This window comes from Eublepharis macularius, chromosome 1 (assembly GCF_028583425.1).
Source record: "Eublepharis macularius isolate TG4126 chromosome 1, MPM_Emac_v1.0, whole genome shotgun sequence".
NCBI lineage: Eukaryota > Metazoa > Chordata > Lepidosauria > Squamata > Eublepharidae > Eublepharis > Eublepharis macularius.
This window is the reverse complement of record NC_072790.1, coordinates 239,082,215-239,105,447: the sequence shown is the minus strand read 5'-3', so window position 1 is coordinate 239,105,447 and position 23,233 is coordinate 239,082,215. Positions and strand designations below refer to the sequence as shown.

The 23,233-nt window shown below is 49.0% G+C and overlaps 1 protein-coding gene across 2 annotated transcripts in view; it reads right to left on the bottom strand.

Annotated features, from left to right (window-relative positions):
* The window catches only part of PBXIP1 (PBX homeobox interacting protein 1), a 30,925-nt gene that overhangs the window by 3,780 nt on the left and 3,912 nt on the right, over positions 1 to 23,233 (bottom strand). Inside the window, exons 3-11 of one of the 2 annotated variants that reach the window (XM_055000946.1) lie at positions 21,895 to 21,992; positions 20,925 to 21,006; positions 16,611 to 16,672; positions 15,287 to 15,452; positions 10,727 to 10,957; positions 10,403 to 10,426; positions 9,786 to 9,856; positions 7,444 to 7,623; positions 2,554 to 3,587 (exon numbers count right to left, since the gene is read on the bottom strand). In XM_055000946.1, the coding sequence (XP_054856921.1) occupies positions 2,554 to 3,587; positions 7,444 to 7,623; positions 9,786 to 9,856; positions 10,403 to 10,426; positions 10,727 to 10,957; positions 15,287 to 15,452; positions 16,611 to 16,672; positions 20,925 to 21,006; positions 21,895 to 21,957 (1,913 nt within the window). In that variant the 5' untranslated portion in view covers positions 21,958 to 21,992. The remainder of the gene's footprint in view (positions 1 to 2,553; positions 3,588 to 7,443; positions 7,624 to 9,785; positions 9,857 to 10,402; positions 10,427 to 10,726; positions 10,958 to 15,286; positions 15,453 to 16,610; positions 16,673 to 20,924; positions 21,007 to 21,894; positions 21,993 to 23,233) is intronic. The other variant, XM_055000951.1, reaches the window with a different exon arrangement.

Genomic DNA, 23,233 nt, shown 5'->3' with positions numbered 1-23,233 from the left:
GACCCAAAGTGGTTTACATCATTCTCCCCTCTTCCATTTTATCCTCACAACAACCCTGCAAGGTAGGTTAGGCTAAGAGAGTGGGACTGGCCCAAGGTCACCAAGCGAGCTTCCACGGCCGAGCAGGGATTTAAACCTGGATCTCCCAGGTCCCGATAGGACACCCTCACCACCGCGCCACACTATACGGGATCTCCTGTCGCCTAGTTTTCTGTTAGGCTTTTGGATCTCAACTCTACCCAGCCTTCAGACTACTTCTGCAGCAGCAGGGCCCTGGCTCAGTGGCACAGCCTCTGCTTTGCAGGCAGAAGGGTCCCAGGTTCGATCTCCACCCTCTCCAGTTAAAAGGACCAGGTAGTAGGCAACGTGAAAGTCCTCCACCTGGTGAGCCGCCGCCAGTCAGAGCAGCCAAGACTGATCTGTAGTGGCAACTTGCAGAATACTATCGTAATCTCGAGGAGTGAGCGGTGTGCCACAGTCCCTCCATCTTGTGCCCAGTTGCAAACCAGCCCTGAACAGTCCTTGCTGTAAATGCTTTTCTTTTAAGGATCTTGTTTTTCACTCTAATGCCCATTTGTCTAATCATAGTGTCGTGCATTTAGGAGTGAAGTGTTTAGATCAGCACCTGGTACGAGCGTTTTAGGAAGGACTAGATGCTTGCCAGACACACTGCTTCTCAGTTGGCCTTGAATACATCATCTCTCCCTTGGAAGACAGGAGAAAACAAGTACCAGGTGTCACTATAGAAAAGAGTCCAGTAGCACCTTTAAGACTAACCAACTTTATTGTAGCATAAGCTTTCGAGAACCACAGCTCTCTTCGTCAGATGTATCTGCAGAGCTGTGCAGATGCATCTGCATCTGACGAAGAGAGCTGTGTTTCTCGAAAGCTTATGCTACAGTAAAGTTGGTTAGTCTTAAAGGTGCTACTGGGCTCTTTTCTATTTTGCTACTACAGACTAACACGGCTAACTCCTCAGGTATCATTATGTAACTTAGCACTGTAAGGAAATTACTGTCACGGTAACAACATGGTAACACTAGCCCCCTGGCTAGTGTAATTAGACAGAATATTATTACTTCTTCTAAGAATTTTTTTATCAGGCTTTAACAATTTTATTCATTTTGGTACATAGTTGTATTTATTTCTTAGATATGCTTAAATTTAGAATTAACACACATGTTGTATCTTACTGTATATGCCTATCTGAATTTTGATCTTGGATCAACTGATTGGTGATCATGAAAGATGCACAGAGCAAAGCCATGTGGGACAGAGGCTGCAATAAGGAGGGGAATTAGGCAAGGCCACGGCTTTTTTTCAGCTGGAAAGCGGTGGAACAGAGTTCCGAAACCTCTTGAAAATGGTCACATGGCTGGTGGCCCCGCCCCCTGATCTCCAAACAGAGGGGAATTTAGATTGCCCTCCACGCTGTGGAGGGCAATCTCAACTCCCCTCTGTCTGGAGGTCAGGGGGCGGGGCCACCAGCCATGTGACCATTTTCTCTGAGGGCAACCCACTGAGTTCCACAACCTCTTTTCCCAGAAAAAAAGCCCTGGGCGAGGCTGGCTGAGTGAGAAAGTTGGCTGGATCTACACCACATAGTTGTTTTTAGAAGATCCATAATCCTAGAAAGATTGTGTGTTACCCTGATATCAAAATTGTCAAGTTGCCCAGCTGTATCATATTCTTGGCTAAAGACCACCACTGTTAATGTGGAGACTTCTGGGATTAATTTAGCCTCACATCTGTCTCTACAGCGACTTTCGCAGATAAAGTCCCTTTCCACCTTATCAAATACTTGTTTCTTGTTTCTGTGTTATGCTGGTCTTTGACCGTAATAAATAGATTGATTGTAACTTAGTGTGTATATAAGTCTTAGAGCCAAGCTACAAGAGACAAATTATTCGAGGAGGAGCACGTGAAGGGAGTTACAATGTTAGTCGGGAAGCTGAGTTTTAAAAGAGATGGGAAGGCCTTGTCAATTTTTCCTCTCTACAGAGCCAGGGGAGATTGCTCCTCAGAGGGTTTGTTAATTTCCTCTTTGCCTGGGGAAGGCTCTGTCAGTTTCACCTCCCCTTCTAAGAGGCAAAGAGGAAATAAACCCTCTGAGCAGCCATCTCCCTGCCTCTGTAGAGAGGGGAAATGGGCAAAGCCTTCTGATCTCTTTTAAAACTCAGCTTCCCGGCTAACATTGCGACTTCCTTCATGTGCCCCTCCTCGTGTAATTCGTCTCTTGTAGCTTGGCTCTTAGAAACCCCCTCCCTGTTGAACCTCAACACAGGCTGAACGGCAGACAGTGCCATGCAACCGGCCAGAACCAGGGGTCCACCTGCTGTCATCTCCAGGGGTTCCCGACAGCAGAAGGGGCATAAGCATAAGTTCTCTTTTCTCTGTTGCTTTGGCATTTATTTATTTGTTCCCTGTACCTTACCAGAGGGATTTAATAAACCTGCTTTCCTTCCATGCTCGTGTGTTTATTATCTTCAACTGCAAAAGAACCATTTTCCCCTTGGCAAAACATGACATAGGCAAACCAAGGGCGGCTCTCACCTGCCTCCCGGTGCCGCTCCAAGCTGCCTCAGGACCACCTCCTCAAAATCGTCAACCGCATCTTCGCTGACCCCCAGCAGCTCTGCCAGATCCTCTAGCACGTCCTCGACATCATCCAGAAGATCAACAAAGCTTGTGCGGTTGTGGGCGAATGTCCCATCACTGCCGAAGAAGCCCTCTAGCGCAGCCGCCAAGGCCCCGTGGTGCTCCGCCCAGCCCATCCCGGCCAGGTAGGTCTGTACTATCCGCAGGAAGCCAGTTTTCTGCACTGGGGCAAGCCCTTCCTGCCGGGCACACTCGGCAATGCCGGTACACCCCTGGGGAGCCCGATAACGGTGTTGGGTCAGCATCTCCCACAATGCACTGGGCTCCGTAGGCTTCTTGGCTTTCCGTCCAACGCTCGGGGGTTCCCTCTCCTTGGCTGGCTTGGTGTCCCGTGGGCCCTGGTGTTTCCGGGGACGGTGAGGCCCGTTTTCCGGTGCCTTGGAGGACTTATGAGGGTCCTTGCCAGGATGCCCAGGCCGTGGCCCCTCCTGGCCCTCATGCCGCTTTGCCCAGGCTCTTTCCTTGCCTCGCCTCGCCTTCTGGGCCTCCCTCCATGCTGGTTTGGTGCCTCCAGGGTGCTCCAATTCCTGGCCCAGCTGCTGCTGAAGGGCACTGAGCTCCGTCCGCAGCTCCTCCGCTCCATAACCGGGGGGAGTTTTCTGCAAGGCTTTCTCCAGGCCGTGGCGAACTGACTCCAGCAGGGAGCGCAGCCGGCGGGTTTCAGGTGCCAGCCTCTCAGCCTGTTCCCGCTGATCTTCTACAGCGGGTTCCTCTTCCCCGTGCTGTCGGGCTTTGGCGCCCTCCGTCCCTCGCAGCTTCTCCTGCAGAAGGCGTAGTTTGGCCTGCGCGGCCGAGAGGGCAGAGGTCTCCCTCTGCAGCGATTCCCTCAGCCTGGAGTTCTCCGCAGCCAAGCTCTGCTGCTGGGTGGTGAACACCAAGGCCTCTCCCTCTGTCTTGCGCAGCATGCCCTGGAGCTCTTCCTTCTGGGCCTGCAGGGAGGAAAGGGAGAAGCATCGACTGGCTGGAAGCAAAAGAGAAGCACAAGGAATCCCCCAAGCACACAGAGAGGGTTGCTGCACTGACAAACCCAATAACGGTTGCCAGGTCCTCTTACCGTCCCGGCGGGAGGCTGGGGACCTAGGGCTTACTTTTCTTGCGGCCCCAGCTTGATTCATGTGTGTGTGCAGCCCTGCCCCTGTGCAATGACGTCACTTCCAGTGATGGCACTTACGGGTGACGTCACATGGTGCAGGAGCATGCCCGCTCTTCGCAATGGGCCGATTTGGGCCTCAAATGGGCCCAAAGTGGCCTGCTGCATAGTGTGCACAGACTCTCAGGATAGTGCAATGACCCAATGCGCTGCCCCAAGTGTGTGCCAGGGAAGCCCATTCCCACACCTTTCTCCCCCACCAGCCAGGTGAGGGGTGGAGGGGGCTGGAAGGTGAAAGTGGAGGGATCCCCTGCCCCCACTGGGGGAATGAGATCCCTATGCCAAATCCACTCTGAGCCTGTGGGTGGAGAGAGCGGGGTATAAATTCAAAAAAATAAATAAAATAGAGATTTGGGGGGTGGAGCCTGGGAGGGCAGAGTTTGGGAAGGGGAGGGATTTCAGTGACGTCTAATACCCCAGAGCCCTCCCTCCAAAGCAGCCATTTTCTCCAGGGGAACTGAATCGCTGACTCCCATTTCCTGCCCCCTTGAAAGGCTTGTGGGCAGAATGTGGACGATGCCAAAGCCAGCCTCAGGCTGCCTCAACCACTGTTCCAACGCTATCCTAAACAGAGTTACTCCCGACTAAGCCCATTGATTTCAGTGGGCTTAGACTGGAGTAACTCTGCTTAGGATTGCACTGTTCATCTTCCTGCCTTTCTCGCCTTTCCAAGTAGGCCTTGCCACGATCTCACCCTGATAGTCTGGCTCTGACCCCTTGTTTTGCCTCTTTCAGATTGTAAGCTCCATGGAGGCCTGGACCTCCAACTTGGCAGGATGTCATTATCACAGTGAATACAGCTGGTTGCCATGGATACTCTGGACGTGCAGAAGAAGTCGGGAGCAAAACAAATGGCATATGTGGAGAGAGCGATTGGAGGTGGGAAAGGGGGGCAAGTCTTTTAACAGGTAAGGATCTTGGCTACACCTAGGATTGCCAACCTCCTGGTGGGGACTGGAGTTCTCCTGGGATTACAACTGATCTCTAGATGACAGAGATCAGTTTCCCTGGAGAAAATAGCAATTTCAGAGGACAGGTTTTGTTGTCTTCCTTAGATGCTAGGTAATATCCCTCCCTAAATTCCCCCCTCCACAGCCATCACCACCAAACCTCCAGTAATTTCCCAGGGCAGAGTTGGCAACCCCAGCTAAACTCCATTGTGTTCAGTCAGTGTAACCCTTTCCTCTTCTACTTGTTTTCAGAATAATTTAAGCATACCTGGCAAATTAAAGATGAGATTAACAGAAGGACAAGTATGGACGTTGACGTCAATATATGCACCCAATAATACAAAAAAAAAAGAGAGAGCAGTTTTTGAAGTTTTATCAAGTATTATTAAACTTTCAAGATGGAGAAATTTTAATTTCCGCAGATATGAATGGGGTGCTAGATTCTAAAATAGATCTAAAAATTTGGGAGGGAAACTCCCCAAGTGTGTTTCCCATTATATGCGTATTTTAGAACTTGAAGACGTCTGGAGATGACTGCACCTGAAAGAAAGAGACTACACTTATTTTTTGGATAGCTACCAATCACATTCTAGAATAGATATGTGTTGGATATCTAAAAGTTTAATTACAAAAGTAGAGATTCTTCCAAAGATTTTGGCAGATCATAACCCGGTAGAGTTTACCTGGCAGAATGCAATTAAGAAAGACAGAAGATGGAGATTAAACGATATTCTATCCTTACAAGAGGAGGTAGTACGAAAATGTAAGGAAGAATGTTGGGCTGAGACTCATGACTCAGCCCAAACCCACCTTCCTGAGTAGATATAAATGACCTGCCAACATCTTCTCCACACTGTGACACTGAGAGATCTCTGTCTTTTGGTGCTACACCCCTGAAGATGCCAGCCACAGCTGCTGGCGAAACATCAGGAACTACAATGCCAAGACCACGGCCATGCAGCCCGGAAAACCCACAACAGCCATCAGACTGGACTTATTTTGCACTTAGCCTTTGATTCTGGGGAGCACGTCTCCTCCGAAGGGTTCTTTTTTCTGTGGCACCAGGTACGCCAATGGTGCCTGATAAGAACAAGAGCCCCCAGGGTACGATTGGAGAGCGCATGGCCCTCCCTGAACTTTTGCACTTCTGCTCTGGCCAATGCCTGGATGACAGACATCCTGGTATCTCACATAAGTTGCCTTCAGTTCCAGAAGGAAAAAAATGGAGCAGAAATGTAAGAAATATGAGTGGCCTGCAAAACCTATCTAGAACAAGGTGGAACTACTTTAAGCAGGCCTTTAACCAGCCATGATTAATATGGGATCTTCGCCGTGGCGATTGCTGTTTTTACTACTGCCTGTATAGTGTTATGTTTTCATTTTTAACACATAACATGTATTGCCGTTTAAACTGTTTTTCATTCTTTTTAACTGTTTTCCATTGTAAACTGCTTTGGGCCTCATTTGAGGGTGAGGTGGCATAGAAATCTAATAAATAAATAAATAAATAAAAATAGCTAATTTAGATCTCAGTCCTAAGTCAGATGGAAGAGGCGCAATTCAGAGGGGCAAATCTGCGGGGCGTGGCTCACCCGTGTGAACTGCTTGGCAATATCAACTTCTGCCAAGACCCATTTGTAATGCACTTGGCTCTGTGCTAGGTTGCCAGGTCTCGGGGGGGGACACTTGGGGGAGTTATGGGGAGGAGTTGTGTGAGGGGAGACTTACCTCGTGCGCATGAGCTCTGGAGCACGCCTGCATCATGTCAGGAATGACGTCATTCCTGGCACATTGTGGAATGGGTCATGTGCTATGGTTGCCAGTCCCCACCAGGGGTGGATGATCCCCGCCTCAACCCTCCACCCTCCACCCTCGCTTACCTGGCCAGTGGGGGAACACACCTCCCTGGGTGTGCTCCTGGGCGTGCACTGCAGCATGCTCCCACGTATCACAGCAGCCCAATTCGGGCCCGTTTTGGCCCAAATCGGGCCCATTTTGAATCAGGCCAAATTCGGCCCGAATTGGGCTGCTGCAGAGTGTGAGAGTGCTTCAGCATTCTGCAGCGACCCAATCTGGACCGAATCCGGCCCGATTCTGGCCAAATCGGGCCCAAATCAGCCACCTGTGGAGCTCAGGAGCACTCAGAGGGCAGCACATGGCCCGCACGATTAAATCACTTCCCAGAAGTGACATGATTACGCAGGCCAGGCGCACACGTCCTGCGCATGTGTGCAAAGGGGATCTCACCCGGTACATGCCAAGGCTCCCATCTCCCACCGGGAGGGGACCTGGCAACCCTAGCATGCCAAGGGCCTATTGAGTAAAAATCAGCTCCAAACACTAAATTGGAGGTCAGTTTTTACTCCATCAGCCTGCAGCGCGACCCATCACTTCTGCATTGCTCCAGAAATGACGTCTCTGGCACACTGCAGTCCAGATTGCAGAGTAGGGCCTGTGGCCTGCTCCTTGGGGATCCCCAAGCCAAATGCAGCCCCCTCAGCTACATACAGCAGCCCATCGACTTGATAGATGCCTACCTAGGACTGCAGAAATTGGGGGTTGCCCCACACAATATGCCAGCAGTGATGGGGGCCACATTCAGCCTGGTGGGTCTTAAGCAGCGCCAAGCTGGGCGATATTCCTGCCTTCCCCTTCCATCCCCTTCGCTGGCAATCACTCCCTCACCTGCAGTTCAGCCTGCATGAGCCGGATCTCCTGGTTCTCCTTGGCTAGCTTATCCAACAGGACCCCCATGGCATCCAAACTCTGGGGCTCGGCAGGGGTCTCCGACGGAGTCCTGTCCTTGGCACGCTGCAGCTTGGCACCCTTTGCAGGCTCAAGCGGGGGAGAAGTCATCCAGTCCTGCTGGGGGGGGAAAAAACCCCAGACAGGTCTGTCTTATTTGTTATATGTCAGAATTCGAACCCATCGCAAAGCACTGCGTGCCGGAGCTTAAGACACCAGAGCAGACAGAGGAGCGATCTCAGTCCTAGCGTGGCTCCAGGCCCCTTCCCTAACAACCCACCTGGCTTTTAACGCTTTCAGGCCACATACACATAAAGCTGCCGTATGCCAAGTCAAACCATATCAAGGTCAGTATTGTCTACTCTGGCAGGCAGCAGCTCTCCGGGGTCTCATGGTGAAGTTTCTTTCATCCCTTCCCACCTGATCCTTGCAGCTGGAGATGCTGGGAAATGAACTTGGGACCTTCTGCACATTGATTTTGGGACCTTACACCGAGAGATGCCAAGGATTGAATTGGGGGCTCTTCCATCTCACACATGAAGCTGCCTTGTACTGAATCAGACCAGCAGTCCATCAAGATTGGTATTGTCTACTCAGACAGGCAGCCGCTTTTCAGGTGGAGATCTATCACAACCTGAGCCTTTTAACTGGAGATGTTAGAGAACAAACCTGGGACAGCCTGCCTGCAAAGCCATTGAGCCACAGCTCCATCTCACATCTTGGATCTTTGGGCATCAAGACAGCCTCTGCCCTCCTCGGTGTGGCTCTCTAATCTTCACTTATCCACCTTCCCTCCCCCTTGTTCCAGACCTCCTTCCCGACAGATTTCACCCTAGTTCTCAGGCTCAGGTTTGGGGGGAACGAGGGAGTGGGGAGAGAAAGGAGGGACCAGGAAATAGGGACAGGGCAAAAAGAAAGGACTGAGGCAGGGCAGTCTTTGAGGAGGCACAGAGGACGGGGTAGAGAAGACTCCAAGATGCAGGGGGCGGGGCATGACAGCCAAAGGGAGGAGCCTGGCAGATTAGAGGCGGGGCCTAGTGGTGCTGGGTGGGGGCAGAGGATGGCATGGTGGCTCGGGAGGAGGCAGAGCTAATAGGACACACAGGAACACACGTGAAGCTGCGTTATGCCGAATTAGACCATCGGTCTATGAAGGTCGCTCTTGTCTACTCAGACTAGCAGCGGCTCTCCAGGATCTCAGGTCTTTCACATCACCTCCTGCTCGATCTTTTTAACTAGAGCTGCTGGGGATAGAACCTGCGATCTTCTGCATATCAATGCTCTACCACTGAGCTGTGGCCATTCCCCAACGGAATCCAGCCAAGCAGAATGTTCGTTCGTTCGTTCACTCGCTCATTCATTCATGTTATTTATAGTCTTCCTTTCTCACTGAGACTCAAGGCAAATTACATAGTGTGAGATTAGTACAGTCAATATCAAGGACATTTCCATACAATGTCAAGAATGTTAGTTGGGCCCTTCCTTTGAAGACCCCAATACTGAGATTAAAGCCTCCAAATTTCCATGCCAAGAAACACCAGTTCTAATGCTAAAGAGAAGCCAAGGCGGATTACACAGTGTGAGGTTAGTACAGTCAATATCAAGGACATTTTCATAAACAATGCCATAGGATAAATGAATGCAAGTTTACAAAGACATAGCATCAGCAAGAATCCAATACAAAGTTGAAGAAATGCTGAGGCAGAACATAAGCAATTCTAGGGCTGACATTAGACCACATGAAGCACAGGTAGCCTATAGGTGCACATATTTAAGACAACAGATAAGACGTAAGTCAACATAGTGGAGAAGTCTATGCTTCCTAACTCACAAGCTGATCATCTGAGATCCCCTCCCTACAATACAGCCCTCAGCGAGAGCCAAGCTACACGTGACGAATTACACTTGAATGGCAAGTGAACAGACCCACGTGTATTCTTCCCTGTTCGCTTGCCGTTCACTTGCGCTCCACTTGACCACATAGTGATCAAGTGGAGCGCAAGTGAACAGGGAGGAATACACGTGCGCCTGTTCACTTGCCATTCAAGTGTAATTCGTCACGTGTAGCTTGGCTCTGAGAAAGGCGGACTATAAATGAATTGCAGGGATAACAGAAAGAGCCTGGGGTTGGGGGCGGAGCCTCTGGAGGGCCTAGGGGATCACAACCGCCCTCTGATGCCCAGAACTGGAACTGCAGAAGAATTACGGTCTCTGCAAAGTCTTCGAGGAGGGGCATCCCGAAAGCTACTCCTGTGACACAAACACTGAAGCGCCATGCTTACCTTCCCGTCCATGCCAGGGTGCTGCTCCTCTCCCTCTGAGCTACTCAGGGTGCCCAGGTTGTCCACAGGGCCTGCACAGCCAGGAGGGGAAGATGGAAAGAGGAGATGAGGAGGGACGTATTTACCAGGCATTGCAGGATGCATGTTTATATGCAGCTTGGCTCATTTATTTGAGACATCTACAGTGTTATAGCCTTTGCCAGAGGGTGAGTTTTTCTCCTGGTTTTATTCAAATCAACGAACGTGAGCATCAATAGATCAAGTATTTCTGATGAAGTGTTTGGTAGTTTGCCTTACATTACCACGCTGTACCACACCCCCAGACCCCTATCTCACATCACTCCCCATTTCCAGTTCTAGGACCGAGCAGGGCAGTGGATAGAGTGTCAAACCAAGTCCTGGGAGACCCAGGTTCAAAACCAATTCCTCCTCTGCCTGACCTACCTCACAGGGCTGTTAGGAGGATAGAATGTAGCATGCAGAACAACAAATACTGCCCTGGGCATCTTGGAGGAAAGGTGAAATAAAAATGTACTCGGTAGGTAGATAGAAAGTAAGCCTGGACTTAAAGGAAATCTGGAGCGATGTCTAAACTTCCCGGCCTTCCCCATACTTACCGTCCTCCAGATCAAAGATGGCGCCTGCAAAGGGAAGCAAACAGTGAGTGAGAAGCTGGCACCGCAGTCTCCGTCTGGCCCCCATCTCACCTTTGGATAGGGATGCCAACTCCAGGTTGTGAAATTCCTGGAGATTTGGAGGCGTTAAAGCCTGGGAAGGGTGGGTTGGGGGGAAGAGAAGGACCTCAGCAGGGCTTAACACCACCCTCCAAAGCAGCCATTTTCTCCTGGGGGACTGATCTCTGTCGTCCGGAGATGGGCCGTAATTCCAGGAGATCTCCTGGCCCCACCCCACCGTCTCCTCTGGGCGATGCCACTGCTTACCTGAGAAGGCCAAGAAGCCCAGGCCTAAGACAGCTAGCAACCCCAGCAGCCACTTTGTCCCAGGGAACCCTCCCTCCTCATTCCTGAGGGCCTCTCTGTGTCCATTGTGGGAGATCCCGGGCTGAGCAGGGGGCGCGTCGCGGCCTTTCCGTCTGCGTAGGCCTTCCACGTCGTGCTCTGCGGCCGCCTCTTCCTCACTGCTGGATGCGCTTGCTCGTCCCTCCAGAGGGCCTGAAAGGGAAAGAGAGATGGGCCCTCACAATCAATGGCTTCTCTAAGACGGCTCGTTACCTAGGCAACAGTTATGTCTCTCCGAAGTATCCACCCATGATGGGGAAGAATGTCCTTTAGGTAGGGCCGGCGCCAGGGTTTCTGGCTCCTGAGGCGAGATACCTGCCTTGTGCGTGCGTTTTTGATGTCATCGTGCAGGAGCATCCCCCTCACCTGAGGCGGGCAGCAGTGGAGAAGGGGCGGAGAGGTGAGTGGGGACGCGGCCCACTTCCTCGCTTGCCCCCCCCCCCGCTAGCTGCCATGCCTCCAGGGCGCCCGGCTTGCCTTGGGCCGAGCTGAGGTGGACGCAGCGGCCAAGGGGCGGAGAGGCAAGCAGGGACATGGCCTGCTTCCCCACTTGCCTCCCCGCTCGCTGCTGCGCCACCCGGGCACCCAGCCCGCCGGGGGCCGAGCTGAGGTGGGCGGCTGCAGCAAAGGGGCGGAGAGGCAAGCGGGGATGCGGCCCACTTCTGGGTCAGGGAGGGTTGTCGGGGGCCAGCTCGGTGCCTCCTTCAGACTTTAGCGCTCGAGGCGGCTGCCAGTATGGCCTCCATGGGCGCGCCGGCCCTGTCTTTAGGAGACCAGGCAAGCAAGCTGCTCTATATTAGACTGCAGGGTAAAAGAGAGTATCACGGTAAAGAGACAAAACCAAAGAAACCAGCTGCGACAAACTAACTAAATAAATCTTTAGACTTAGATCAGTCAACAATCATTTATGCAAATATATATCTCCAAGGCCCTTAATTATGGAGAAAATAAGTAAAGTGGTACATGTACGTAAATTGGTTAACATATGAAAGTAAAAGCATCAAACAAAAATCAGTATCACTTTAAAATAGCCATGCGCCGTGTAAGCAAGTATAACATTCCTATATTCATACAAAATGCCAGAGCTTTTTCTTAACAACTGTTATATAACAAGTAACCATAAAATGCAGTACCACAAATATTTCTAACAGTGAGTCCAAGCGTAATTATCAGACACGGCGCAGATAATTCCAGGTTATACAACCGGTCTGTTTCAAAATTTATATCAAATAATTTTATCAGGAATTCTTCTGAGGGATCCAAAAATGAAAGTTGCAAAGCTGTTGATAATAACTGCGACGGGAAGCCGGCAAATAACCCGTTTCGAAATAATTTCTTCATCTGGGCAGTTTATTGATCCTAGAGAATTGATCCTAGAGAATTACAAAAGAATCACTTCCTTCTGCCCTCCATCTTTAGACTCAATCCAGGGACTGGTAAATCTATCTGTCTACTGCAGTGTTTGCCGCTTTTTCCCATGGAGAAAACCCTAAATTAATTTCTCAAATTCTGAGGAACCCCTACCTATGAATATGTTTATGGACCAGAAAAAGTTGAGGGCAGAGAGCACAATCCAATTATTGGGAAGAAAATTTATTTTTAAAGAGCTGTTATCTCTCTCTCTCAGTTTCTCAAAGGCAGCTTACATAACCTTAATAGCCACGATATTTTGAGGGATATTTGGAATTTTCTGCAGTATTTCAAAAAATGTATTTATTTATTCCACAATTTCTTGCAAAACCCCGGATTGTGTCCTGTTGACCCCCAGGGTTTCATGACAACCTGGTTGGGAAATGCTAATCTATCATATTTTTATTCCACCTTTCCTCTAAAAGAGTTCAGGGCGTAGGACACTGCTTTCCATTTTATCCTCACAACCCTCCTGCGAGGTAGGTTATGCTAAAAGAGAAAGCGACAGCCCAGGATCATCCAGTGAGCTTTAAAGCTGAGTGAGAATTAGAACTCAGGTCTTCCAAGTCTTAATCTAACCACTATGCCACAGACCACCTTCTTTCATCAGGCTTTTAATATCGAAAGCTGAGGTTGATCAAAGTTGTTGCTCTTCTCTCTCTGCGGTGGCATTTCCTATTGTAACTTTGGTTTGGTGGGGTTTATTGGTTTCTAGTGGGTTTATCTGACAAAGAAAGCTGGGTGCATCTGACGAAGAGAGCTGTGGCTCCCGAAAGCTTATGCTACAATAAAGTTAGTTAGTCTTAAAGGTGCTACTGGACTCTTTGCTGTTTTGCAACTACAAACTAATACGGCGAACTCCTCTGTATCTAGTGGGTTTGTGACACTGTTTTAATACAAGTGGGTCATAAACTCCTTTGAAAACAGTTATGGTTAATGCAGGCACCATCGAAATAAAAATTAACTTGCGTTTGGGAGGAGCATTTCTGCTTGCACCTCGAACTTCCTCCCCACTCTCTTGTGCAGTCCCCATTCCACCTTCCTTCCAAACCCCAGCTCAGAACTTTCTTTTTTCACAAGTTTGATGTCACTCCCAGTTCACCCAATGGAAAAAATCCTCAGTATCCCTGCACTTGCTTATACTCACGCCCCCTGCCCTAGTGATGATGGCATCAGTCCCTGCCTAGTCTCTGCTCTGATTCGAAATTCTTTGGGGATTGGAAATCCATCTTTTCTGCTAGTTACTATGGTGCCGTACTCGGCCGTTCTGGTATCTGAAGAAGTGAGCTGTGGCTCACAAAAGCTCATACCCTACCACAAATTTTGTTAGTCTTATAGGTGCTACCGGACTCTTGCTCTTTTTACTGCTGCAGTCAGACTAACACGGCTACCCATCTTGGTCTATCTTCCTATTCTATTAATAATGAGCTGCATCCTACGCTCTGCCAGCAGAGGGCGCTGGCGGAAGCCAATCTGGTCTTCCTTCCCCTAACCAGTATTATTGATTTATTTAGAAATATTTTTTTTTGCCACCTCTCCAGGTGACCTGCAAGAGACAGCTTATAAAATAAAATGAAGCTGTGACTTTAACTCACCCTTCCTCCAAATACTGCAGGGGTCTCCTTTCATTTTATTCTCACAACAACCCTGTAAGGTACATTCAGGCTGAGAGACACTGGCTTGCTGTAACGCAGGGAGCTGCATGGCTGAGCGAGAACATGAACACAAGCCTCCTCTGGGCTTAATCTGACACACTAACCGGCACACAACGCTGTCATCCCTTCCTTTGGCAGCCAGTGTGAGTAGGGCTGCCAACCTTCAGGAGGGGCGATCTCTTGGAATTACAGCTGATGTCTAGAGGACAGAGATCAGTTTCCCTTGGAGAAAACAGCTCATTTGGAGGGTGAATTCTATGGCATTGTACCCCTCTGAGGCCCCTCCTCTTTCCAAACTCCACCCTCCCCATGCTCCACCCCAAAATCTCCAGGTGTGTCTCAACCTGGAGTTGGCAACGCTACCAGTAAGCCCTCCCCCAAAGTGATTTCTTTTGACATTAGAGAGGGGTACGATTTCACCTCCTCCCTGCAGCTGCCCAGGCTGTGTGACTGGTTTGTGTGGGTCTCCCCCGGCTTCCTGGGGCTGGCAGAAGGCTGCGGGATGCAACGGGAAGGGGGGGAGGACCCATTCCCGTTATTGCTTTCTATGTAGGTCACAGGGCCCAGCCCAACAGATGGCATCCTATGAATCTGTTCTGCAAGTGGCATTGCTTTCCTCCCCGGCGCAAGGAGTCTTTCTAAGACACAAGAGGCTGAAACGCTGGAGGAAAACAGCCATGTCAAAGGAATGTTTCAACAGGATCCAACCCAATGTGGAAAAATTCTATTCTGCCCCTCCCCTGAATAATGTAAGTGGAGAAAATGCATCCCATAGATAGTCTCTCTCTACACGAGACATCTGAAGCATGAAAAACACGTGTCGGGAGATGCAATGTTAGCCGGGAAGGGTAGTTTTAAAAAGACAGAGCCGGCTTTGCTATACACTGGAGCTGTGTGAAGGAGCTATGAAATGCCAGAAGGGAAACTTCAGTCCGTTATAACCCCTTCAGGTCCAAGCCCGGCTCTGGAAGGCAGCTCCAGCCCATTTTTATTCCTCTGGTTGCAATCCCACACAGTTTTAGACTGGAGAGGTGAAACTGACAGAACCTTCGGGGAGGTGATGATGAAATGAACAAACTCCTCTGAGGAGTGATCTCTGCTGTCTCTATATTTTAAAACTACGCTTCCTGGCTAACATTGCGTCTCCCTACACTTGATGAACACGCACCGAGGCATCTCATGTGGAGAATCTCATAGACTCCTCCCTCCCCCCTACACCTGTAAGTAACCAACTTGGAGAAATGGTTCAAGCCCTTAATCCCAGCTATAACCAAGCTTATGTATGCACATCTGCAAGGGACGCTATTGATCGTCTTTTCCCCTTTGTTGCTTAGTCTAAACTGTAAGCTTCTTGGGGCAGAAGTCTTTCTGGTTTAGCTCATGCCATTCCGTAAAGTGCTAGGTAAGTACTGCTCACCTGCTTTGTGGATGATCAGGGTGTCCCCAGCGACGGGTGCGGGTCCTGCCTCAGCATCATGGGGGCTTGGCTCCTTTAAAGGTGGAGTCCGGGGTTCCCTTTCCAAGTGGGTGGGCTCTGGAGGTCTGGCTGGGCCAGGACTAGGGGGTGGCACCACCCCAGAATCCTGGATCAAGAGAAAAATGTTTCCAAAATTCAAATGGGCGTGCATGGTTTAAACTTTTAATTGTGTTGCTGCCAGGTTGCAAAGCTGGCAACGCAGCCCTCTACATGTTGACTTGATAGTCCCTCAGCGTACAGTGGGACTTGTTCCCTGATCAGGACTGCAGCCTTAGTTAGATAACTGATTAAAGGTTTTTTGTTTAACTAAAACAGCGCTCCGTCCCTGTTAATTGAACATGTTTTAAAAATGTGAACGTTAAAACAATACAAGCACTTTTTTAAAAAAAGCACAGGCGGCAGATCTCATCTTACAAGAGGCCTCCCTCCTCTTTCACAGCAGATGGAATGCTTCCACTAGCAACACTGTAGAAAAGGTACCCACCATCAGAAGGGAATGCCTCTTCTAGCCACATCTAAGAAAAGGCAATCCGCCTTCTCTCATACCCAGGAAGGAAAGCCTCTTATAACCACATCCTAGAAGAGGCATTCCCACTTCTCTCATACCCAAGACTGAAAGTCTCTTATAACCACATCCTAGAAGAAGCATCCCCCATTCTCCCACAGTCAGGATGGAATGCCTCTTCTAGCTCCATCCTAGAAAAGGTGCTCCATCTTCTCCCAAACCCAGGAGGGCATGCCTCTTCTAGCCATATTCCCTAGAAGGGAATGCCTCTTCTAAAACAGTGCCTCTTGCAATGCACCAATATGTTATCTAAAAAGAAAAAGGACGTTTGCTCTTCGAAACAACTGGCTTTTATTCATTACCAAATATGTGCCAATTAAAACTCATACGCTTCATCAACTCTTTAATCGGGTAGATGCAAACCATTCCCACGATGATACAAAATTCAAAGAAGCGCTGATAACTTTGGTAAGAACGAAAGGAGAGAAGCGTAAACAACAGCTCCTGGAGAAGATGCCTCGTCAAGCAGAAACCGAAGTTAGTTAGCCGAATACCGGATTGCGATCCATTTTAATATGGAGATATTTTACATCACCAGGGAGTGGGAAATCAACTGAATTTCACCTAAGATTGATGCAGGCCGTTAGGGCTTTGGTAATATGCACCAATGGATTTAACATTTGCACAATTTAGTCCTTAGGAAAAATCCAAACCGGAGAATTCTCACATGCATACACAGTGCCTCCGTCCAGTTTCTACCTTGAGCTTGGCTTCCTCTGGGTCATGTTGGCCACCGGGGAATTTGCTGTCCGTAGGGCAGACTGCAAGGGGGAGACACATAATTATGGTGGAGATCTAGGCAAAGGGGGAGGCAGTCCACCCACCCGTCCTCCATCCATACGCTTCTTGTTATCCTCCCACTGCCAAAATATTTCCATGCAGTCCTGCAAAATGCAACCGTCGTCATACGGATCTTACAGATAAGGTTACCAGCCTCCATGTGGAGACTGTTCTCCAGGAATTACAACTGATGCTCCAGATCAGTTGCCCTGGAAGAAATGGCACCTTCAGAGGGCAGAGTCTACATAGGGTTGCCAACTGTGGTTTGGGAAATTCCTGGAGATTTGGAGGTGGAGCCCAAGGAGAGCAGAGGTAGGACCTCAGCAGGTTTTAATGCCATAGAACCCACCCTCTGAAGCTTTCATTTCCTCCAGGGAAACTGTATTCTGGAGATCAGTTGTATTTCCAGAGATCTTTAGGCCCACCTAGAAGTTGGCACCCCTAACTCTATGGTTTACCATAGAGTCTAGGAAAAATGGAATGACATCACATCCTTGCTGAGCTTCCTCCCCAAACTCTTCACTCTCCAGACACTGCCTGCAAATACCAAGGAATTTCCTAAGCTGGAATTGGCAACTCTAGTTACAGAAGAGTACCACTAGATCAGACCAACAGCATATCTAGTTCAGCCTCTGGCTCTGGAACTGAATGTAGTTCGATACAGAATCAAAGATGGCTCTTTTAAAAAGAAAATAAAAGTTAAGGTCTGTTGGAGGAGTCGGTGGGATACCAGAATGACCAGTATATGAAGGGAATGGCAGGCAAAGATTTTTTTGAAAATGGGTCTCAAAGGGCTTCATAGAGATGGTTTAAAAAAAGGGAAAGGGGAGATGAAGAATTGCCGGCTATCCACTCGTGAACTATGCTCAGCTTTATACCAGCGCACTGAAACAATTGTGCAGGGCGCGCCTTCCTGTGAGATCTCACGTGGGCCACTCCCTAATAAAGGACTTGCAACAACCAGCATTTGGGTTGAAGAAACTTTATGGATTATTAATCAACGTGTCAATGATAAGCCACGTCGAGCTGTCTATTTTCAGTTAAGCAAATGGCTTTCTTACATTCGTTCTTTGGAGCTCTCTCGTTCTGAAGCTTGACTCAGTCTAACCAACTTTATTGTAGCGTAAGCTTTCGAGAACCACAGCTCTCTTCGTCAGAGGCATCTGACGAAGAGAGCTGTGGCACTCGAAAGCTTATGCTGCAATAAAGTTGGTTAGTCTTACAGGTGCTACTGGACTCTTTACTATTTTGCTACGACAGACTAACATAGCTAACTCCTCTGGATCCTTGACTTAGTCTGACCCCAGCTCTTCCAGCACCTGGGTGCTTCTAGGAATTGGGAACCAAGTGCTGTCCCTGGTTGTTTGTAGTCCACAGCGAATATGCCTCTGAACATGGAGGTAACATAGCTAACCCTAGCCATCCATGGGCTTATCTACTGTGAGTGTGTCTCAACCATTTTTAAAACCATTTGAGCTAATGCCTAATGGCTATTACTACGTCATGTGGCAGTGAGTTCCGTAAGTTATGTGTTCAGTAAGGAATATACTTCCTTTCCCGTCTGCTGCATTTTTAGCATTTCCTTCCTCCGGGCAGCTCAAGGCAGCAGACATGGGGCCTGCCCTTCCTATTTTATCCACACAACAACCCAGTGAGGTAAGTTATGCTGCCAAAGAGCATCTGACCCAAAGTCACTTTGCGATATCTAATCTGGAGAGCCGGGCTTGATTCCCCACTCCTCCACTTGAAGCCAGCTGGGTGACCTTGGGTCACTCACAGCTCTCTCAGAGCTCTCTCAGCCCCACCCACCTCACGGGGTGTTTTGTTGTGGGGATAATAATGACATACTTTGTAAAGCGCTCTGAGTGGGCATTAAGTTGCCCTGAAGGGCGGTATATAAATCGAATGTTGTTGTTGTCGTTATTATTATTATTAAAACCAAATCCTGTAGTTCATTTGCAGGCACCACATACTCAGTATTAGGGTTGCCAGCTCCAGGCTGGAGAATTCCAGGAGATTTGGGGGGGTGGAGCTTGAAGTGGGTGGGGTTTAGGGAGGGGAAGGGGCCTCAGCAGGGAATAGCACCATAGCATCCAGCATCCAAAGCAATTTTTCCAGGGGAACCGATTTCTGAGACCTGGAGATCAGTTGTAATTCCAGGAGATCTCCAGCCACCACCTGGAGGTATATCTCCAGGACTGGTAGCATGGTTAGGCTGCAAACGCACCATCTTAACAGTCACAACTGTTATATTCCTAATATTTTTAAAAATTAAAGGGGCAGTGAAATGGCTGAAAGCGTGCTCACTACGATCACCAAAAGCCAAGAGATAGGCTATGCAGTGATTTCAGAGGTCAAGTGGTGGTGTGTTTGCTTTGACAGTATCAAGAAAATAAAGCTCTTCCTATCAGGCAAGGATTACATTAGCAGGACAATCTCAGATCTAGTTCACACAAAATCAGGCACACCTTTGTTGTGCTAATCACCCCAGGGCTTGGCCACTGATAAGGGCTATCAGAGGGCATGGGAGCTTCGCTTTGTCCAAAGCACGTCACTTGAGAACTGCAGGATTTGAGTCCAGTGGCACCTTAGAAACAAAAACAAAAAAATTCAGGAGATAAGCTTTCGAGAGTCAAAGCTCCCTTCTTTGTATCTGAAGAAGGGAACTTTGACTTGCAAGAGCTTATACCCTGAAAATCATTTTGGTCTCTAAGGTGCCACGTGACTCAAATCCTGCTGTTCTACTGCAGCCTGACATGGCTACCTACCTGAAATGCACTTGGGAATATAGCAAGAGTCCAGTAGTACCTATAAGACTAATAAAATTGGCGGTAGGGTAGGAGCTTTCATGAGTCACAGCTCACTTCTCATGAAAGCTCCTACCCTACCACCAATTTTGTTCGTCTTCTAGGTGCTACTGGACTCTTGCACTTTTCTACTGCTACAGACAGACTAACATGGCTGCCTATCTTGATCTATCAGTCCGAAATGTGCTCTAAGCCACACCTGCCTGTGGGGCTGGAGGTAGCTAGTAAAAATGCTTCTTCCTCTCCCATAATACTCAGACTCCAAGGCACCCAATGAAGTTGATGGGCAAGAGGGACGGGAGAGACAAGAGAAGATATTTCAAGAGGGAGTAATTCAGTTGCCAGTTTTGTTGCCAGGGGACATAGTCATAGATCCAGAGGTATTAGCCGTGTAAGTCTGTAGTTGCAAAATAGTAGAGTCCAGTAGCACCTTTAAGACTAACCAACTTATTTGTAGCATAAGCTTTCGAGAACCACAGCTCTCTTCGTCAGATGCATGGAGGGTATGAAGGAACTGGCCAGATCTCTGGCCATACCCTCCATGCATCTGACGAAGAGAGCTGTGGTTCTCGAAAGCTTATGCTACAAATAAGTGGGTTAGTCTTAAAGGTGCTACTGGACTCTTTCCTATTTGGGGGGCATAGCGATGGCCTTGTGCACATTTAGCTTTAAGAGGGAATTAGATTCATAGAGGAAAGATCCATCAAGAGCTACTAGCCATGGTGACCAAAAGATACCTGCATATTCAGAAGCAGTCATCCCCTCAAACCCAGTATTAGGAGACAACATCTGGAGAAGGCCTTGGCCTCTGTGCCCCCTCCAGGCTGCTGTGCGGGAGTCTGTCTACACGAGACATCTGGCACGTGAAGAAAACATGTCGGGAGATGCAATGTTAGCCAGGAAGGGTAGTTTAAAAAGACAGAGCTGGCGGCAGAGCAAAGGCTTGGCTATACACACTGGAGCTGCATGATGGGGCTGTGAAATGCCAGAAGGGAAACTTCAGCCCATTATAACCTCTCCAGGTCCAAGCCCGGCTCTGGAAGGCAACTCCAGCCCATTTCCATTCCTGTCTGCCCTGTGGTTGCGATCCTGCACAGCTTTAGACTGGAGAGGTGAAATTGACAGAGCCTTCTGGGAGGCGAAGATGAAATTAACAAACCCTCTGAGGAGTGATCTTCGCCTGCTCTGTCTTTTTAAACTACACTTCCTGGCTAATATAGTGTCTTCCGACGCTTGACGAACATGTGCCGAGGCGTCTCATGTAGAGAGACTCTGAGACAAAATGCTGGACTAGATAGACCACTGGTCTGGTCCAGCAGGGCTCTTCTTATGTTCTTTGACTCCGCAAGTCTTTTCTTCTTTTCTTATGGAACGTTACAGTGTCGAAGCTCCCAGCCTCCCATCTTTGCATTCAAGCATGACATACCTTGGGTGCCATCTTTTGCTGGCTCAGTCAGTGCCTGAGTTTCTTCTGCCGTTTCCACACTGAGCTCTTCCACGGGCAGCACCTGGAAAGGAAGAACGAAAGACAGAACTGAACACACACACACCCCCTTTCTTGTGTGCGTGCGCGTGCCTCTGCATTACCATTTCTAAAGCAAAAGTGCAGGAACTCCAAACCCAGTTGCTCGGTCCAACCTGGGAGTTGTGTCCTCCATCTCCAGCTGCAGCCAGGAAACACTCTGCACAGGGTCAGAGGGGCTCTTGGCTATGGTATGCCCCGTGTGCCAGGGATGAGGGCAAACATTGGAAGCAGGTGGCAGGGGCTCAGGGCCAGCTTGGTCGCATCAAAGGGAGTGAGGAATCCTCGTTCCTCTGTTAACATTGTAAACTTTCAGGGTCTGCCAAGGATGGGTTACAATTTCAGCCCCAAGTAATGCTGGATACTGTTGCGGTCTTTCATCCACAGCCTGCTCCATCGTTTCCCACCATTAACTGCCTCACCACCTCCTCCCTGTCACTCAAATTTGCTCTGTCATTTCACGCCTCCCTAATCTTGCCCAAGAGGGCCTTGTTAACCCTCTGTTTTTTGTCCCGCTCCCCCAATTCCTTCATGCGGCTCTGCATAGTGGCACCTGGCTCCCCTCCCCCGTTGAGTTCTCACAACAACCCTGCGGAGCAGGTTAGGTTGAGAGAGCGCGACTGGCTACAGGAGCTACATGGACAGCTGAGGCTTTGACTCTGGGTCTCTGCCCCCAAGTCTCCAGGAATTTCTCAATCCAGAATTGGCAACATCGAAATTTGGAGGGCAGTAATGTACCTCCTTGGTTATACGGTCTCGCCAGTACAGATGTCTTTTGAGATATATGACAAAATTGGAGCAACCTTCCCACACTGGCTAAGCTTCTTGCATTCCTTCTGGCCCCCATTTGCTATCTGGGCCCCCCCCCACTCACCTCGGATCCAGCAATCACCCAGCTGTTGTTATCTGACTCCCGCGAGTCCGAGTTGTCAGCCATCTCTGCTCATGCCCCAGCGACCCCCCGGCTTCCACCTGCAGGTTATAGGCCGGGAGATCAGTAGAGCCTTCTGGTGTGGCAGCTCCTTTCTTACCCTATGGGATGTGGTGGGGTGGTGGTGGAAGGGCACATCAAGGGTGCAGTCTCGCTAACAAAGCTCCTTGGCAGGCAACTCCGGGAGAGGAAGATTTGACTGGCAAATTCATTCCACATGCAAATAGGGGAAGAGGCTACCTGGAGCCAAAGTTGAATGGAACTTTGCAGGAAGGGGCAAGCCAGATGTTCCACCCCACATCTGGGAAGAGAACACCTGGGACCCCCTGTTTCTTCTTCTCTTGGCCCTTTAGCCCATCTTCCTTCGCTACCAATTCATCATCATCATCGTTTATTACAGTCATAGGACCCCGTATACAAATTATACAAAGGGAAAACACAATTTCAATCAATCAATCGAAGGTTTATTACGGTCACAAGACCAGCCAAGTAAAGTACAGATAAAAAGAGCAGTTTTTAAATACTTAAAATGGGTTGAAAATACAATTTAAAAAGTTAAAGAGCTTTTAAAATGCAACTCCCATAATGTAAGAATTAAAGCACAGAATTTAGCCACTTGACATGTAATCACGACATTTTTATTAGATAAAAACCAGCGTGGCCTTGCTTTTTTTTTACTAATTATATGACCAGGGATCATATCAACAAATAGGGTAAGGAATCTAAGACGAACTTCCCTATAAAACGGACAGCTAAAAAACATACGCTCTACAGACTCGGCCTCTCCTGAAGAACATGAGCACGACCTTTCTGAGTAGGGGATTTTGTTATACCTGCCTTCGATATCTGCGGATGGAAGAGCGAAGCCCTCTACGAATGCAAACATGGAGCTGTTAAACTACTGAGCGGTCAAGATTGGGGATAAAAAGGTCAGTGAACTCCAGATTCTATCACACCTGACCCGCATCCCCACCATGTTCTGTTCTGGATACACAAATGGATCTACAAGATGTCGATCCATCTCATTCCTAGCCTGCCCTCCCTACATGATGCTTGGGGCACTTTATATAGTTCTCTCCACCTCCGTTTTATCTTGTGTGACTCCTGATAGACGAGCAAGGTTCGAGTTCAGCAGCCAGACAAGAGTTGCCAGGGGCTAAGCTTTCGAGAGGCAAGCAAATGCCCTTCAACAGATACAAGTAGGAATGGAGATCTCTGAGCCTTTATATCCCAGTCGAAAGGTGGGTGCGGGGTTTACAGGGAAAGGTATCCGGATGCAAAG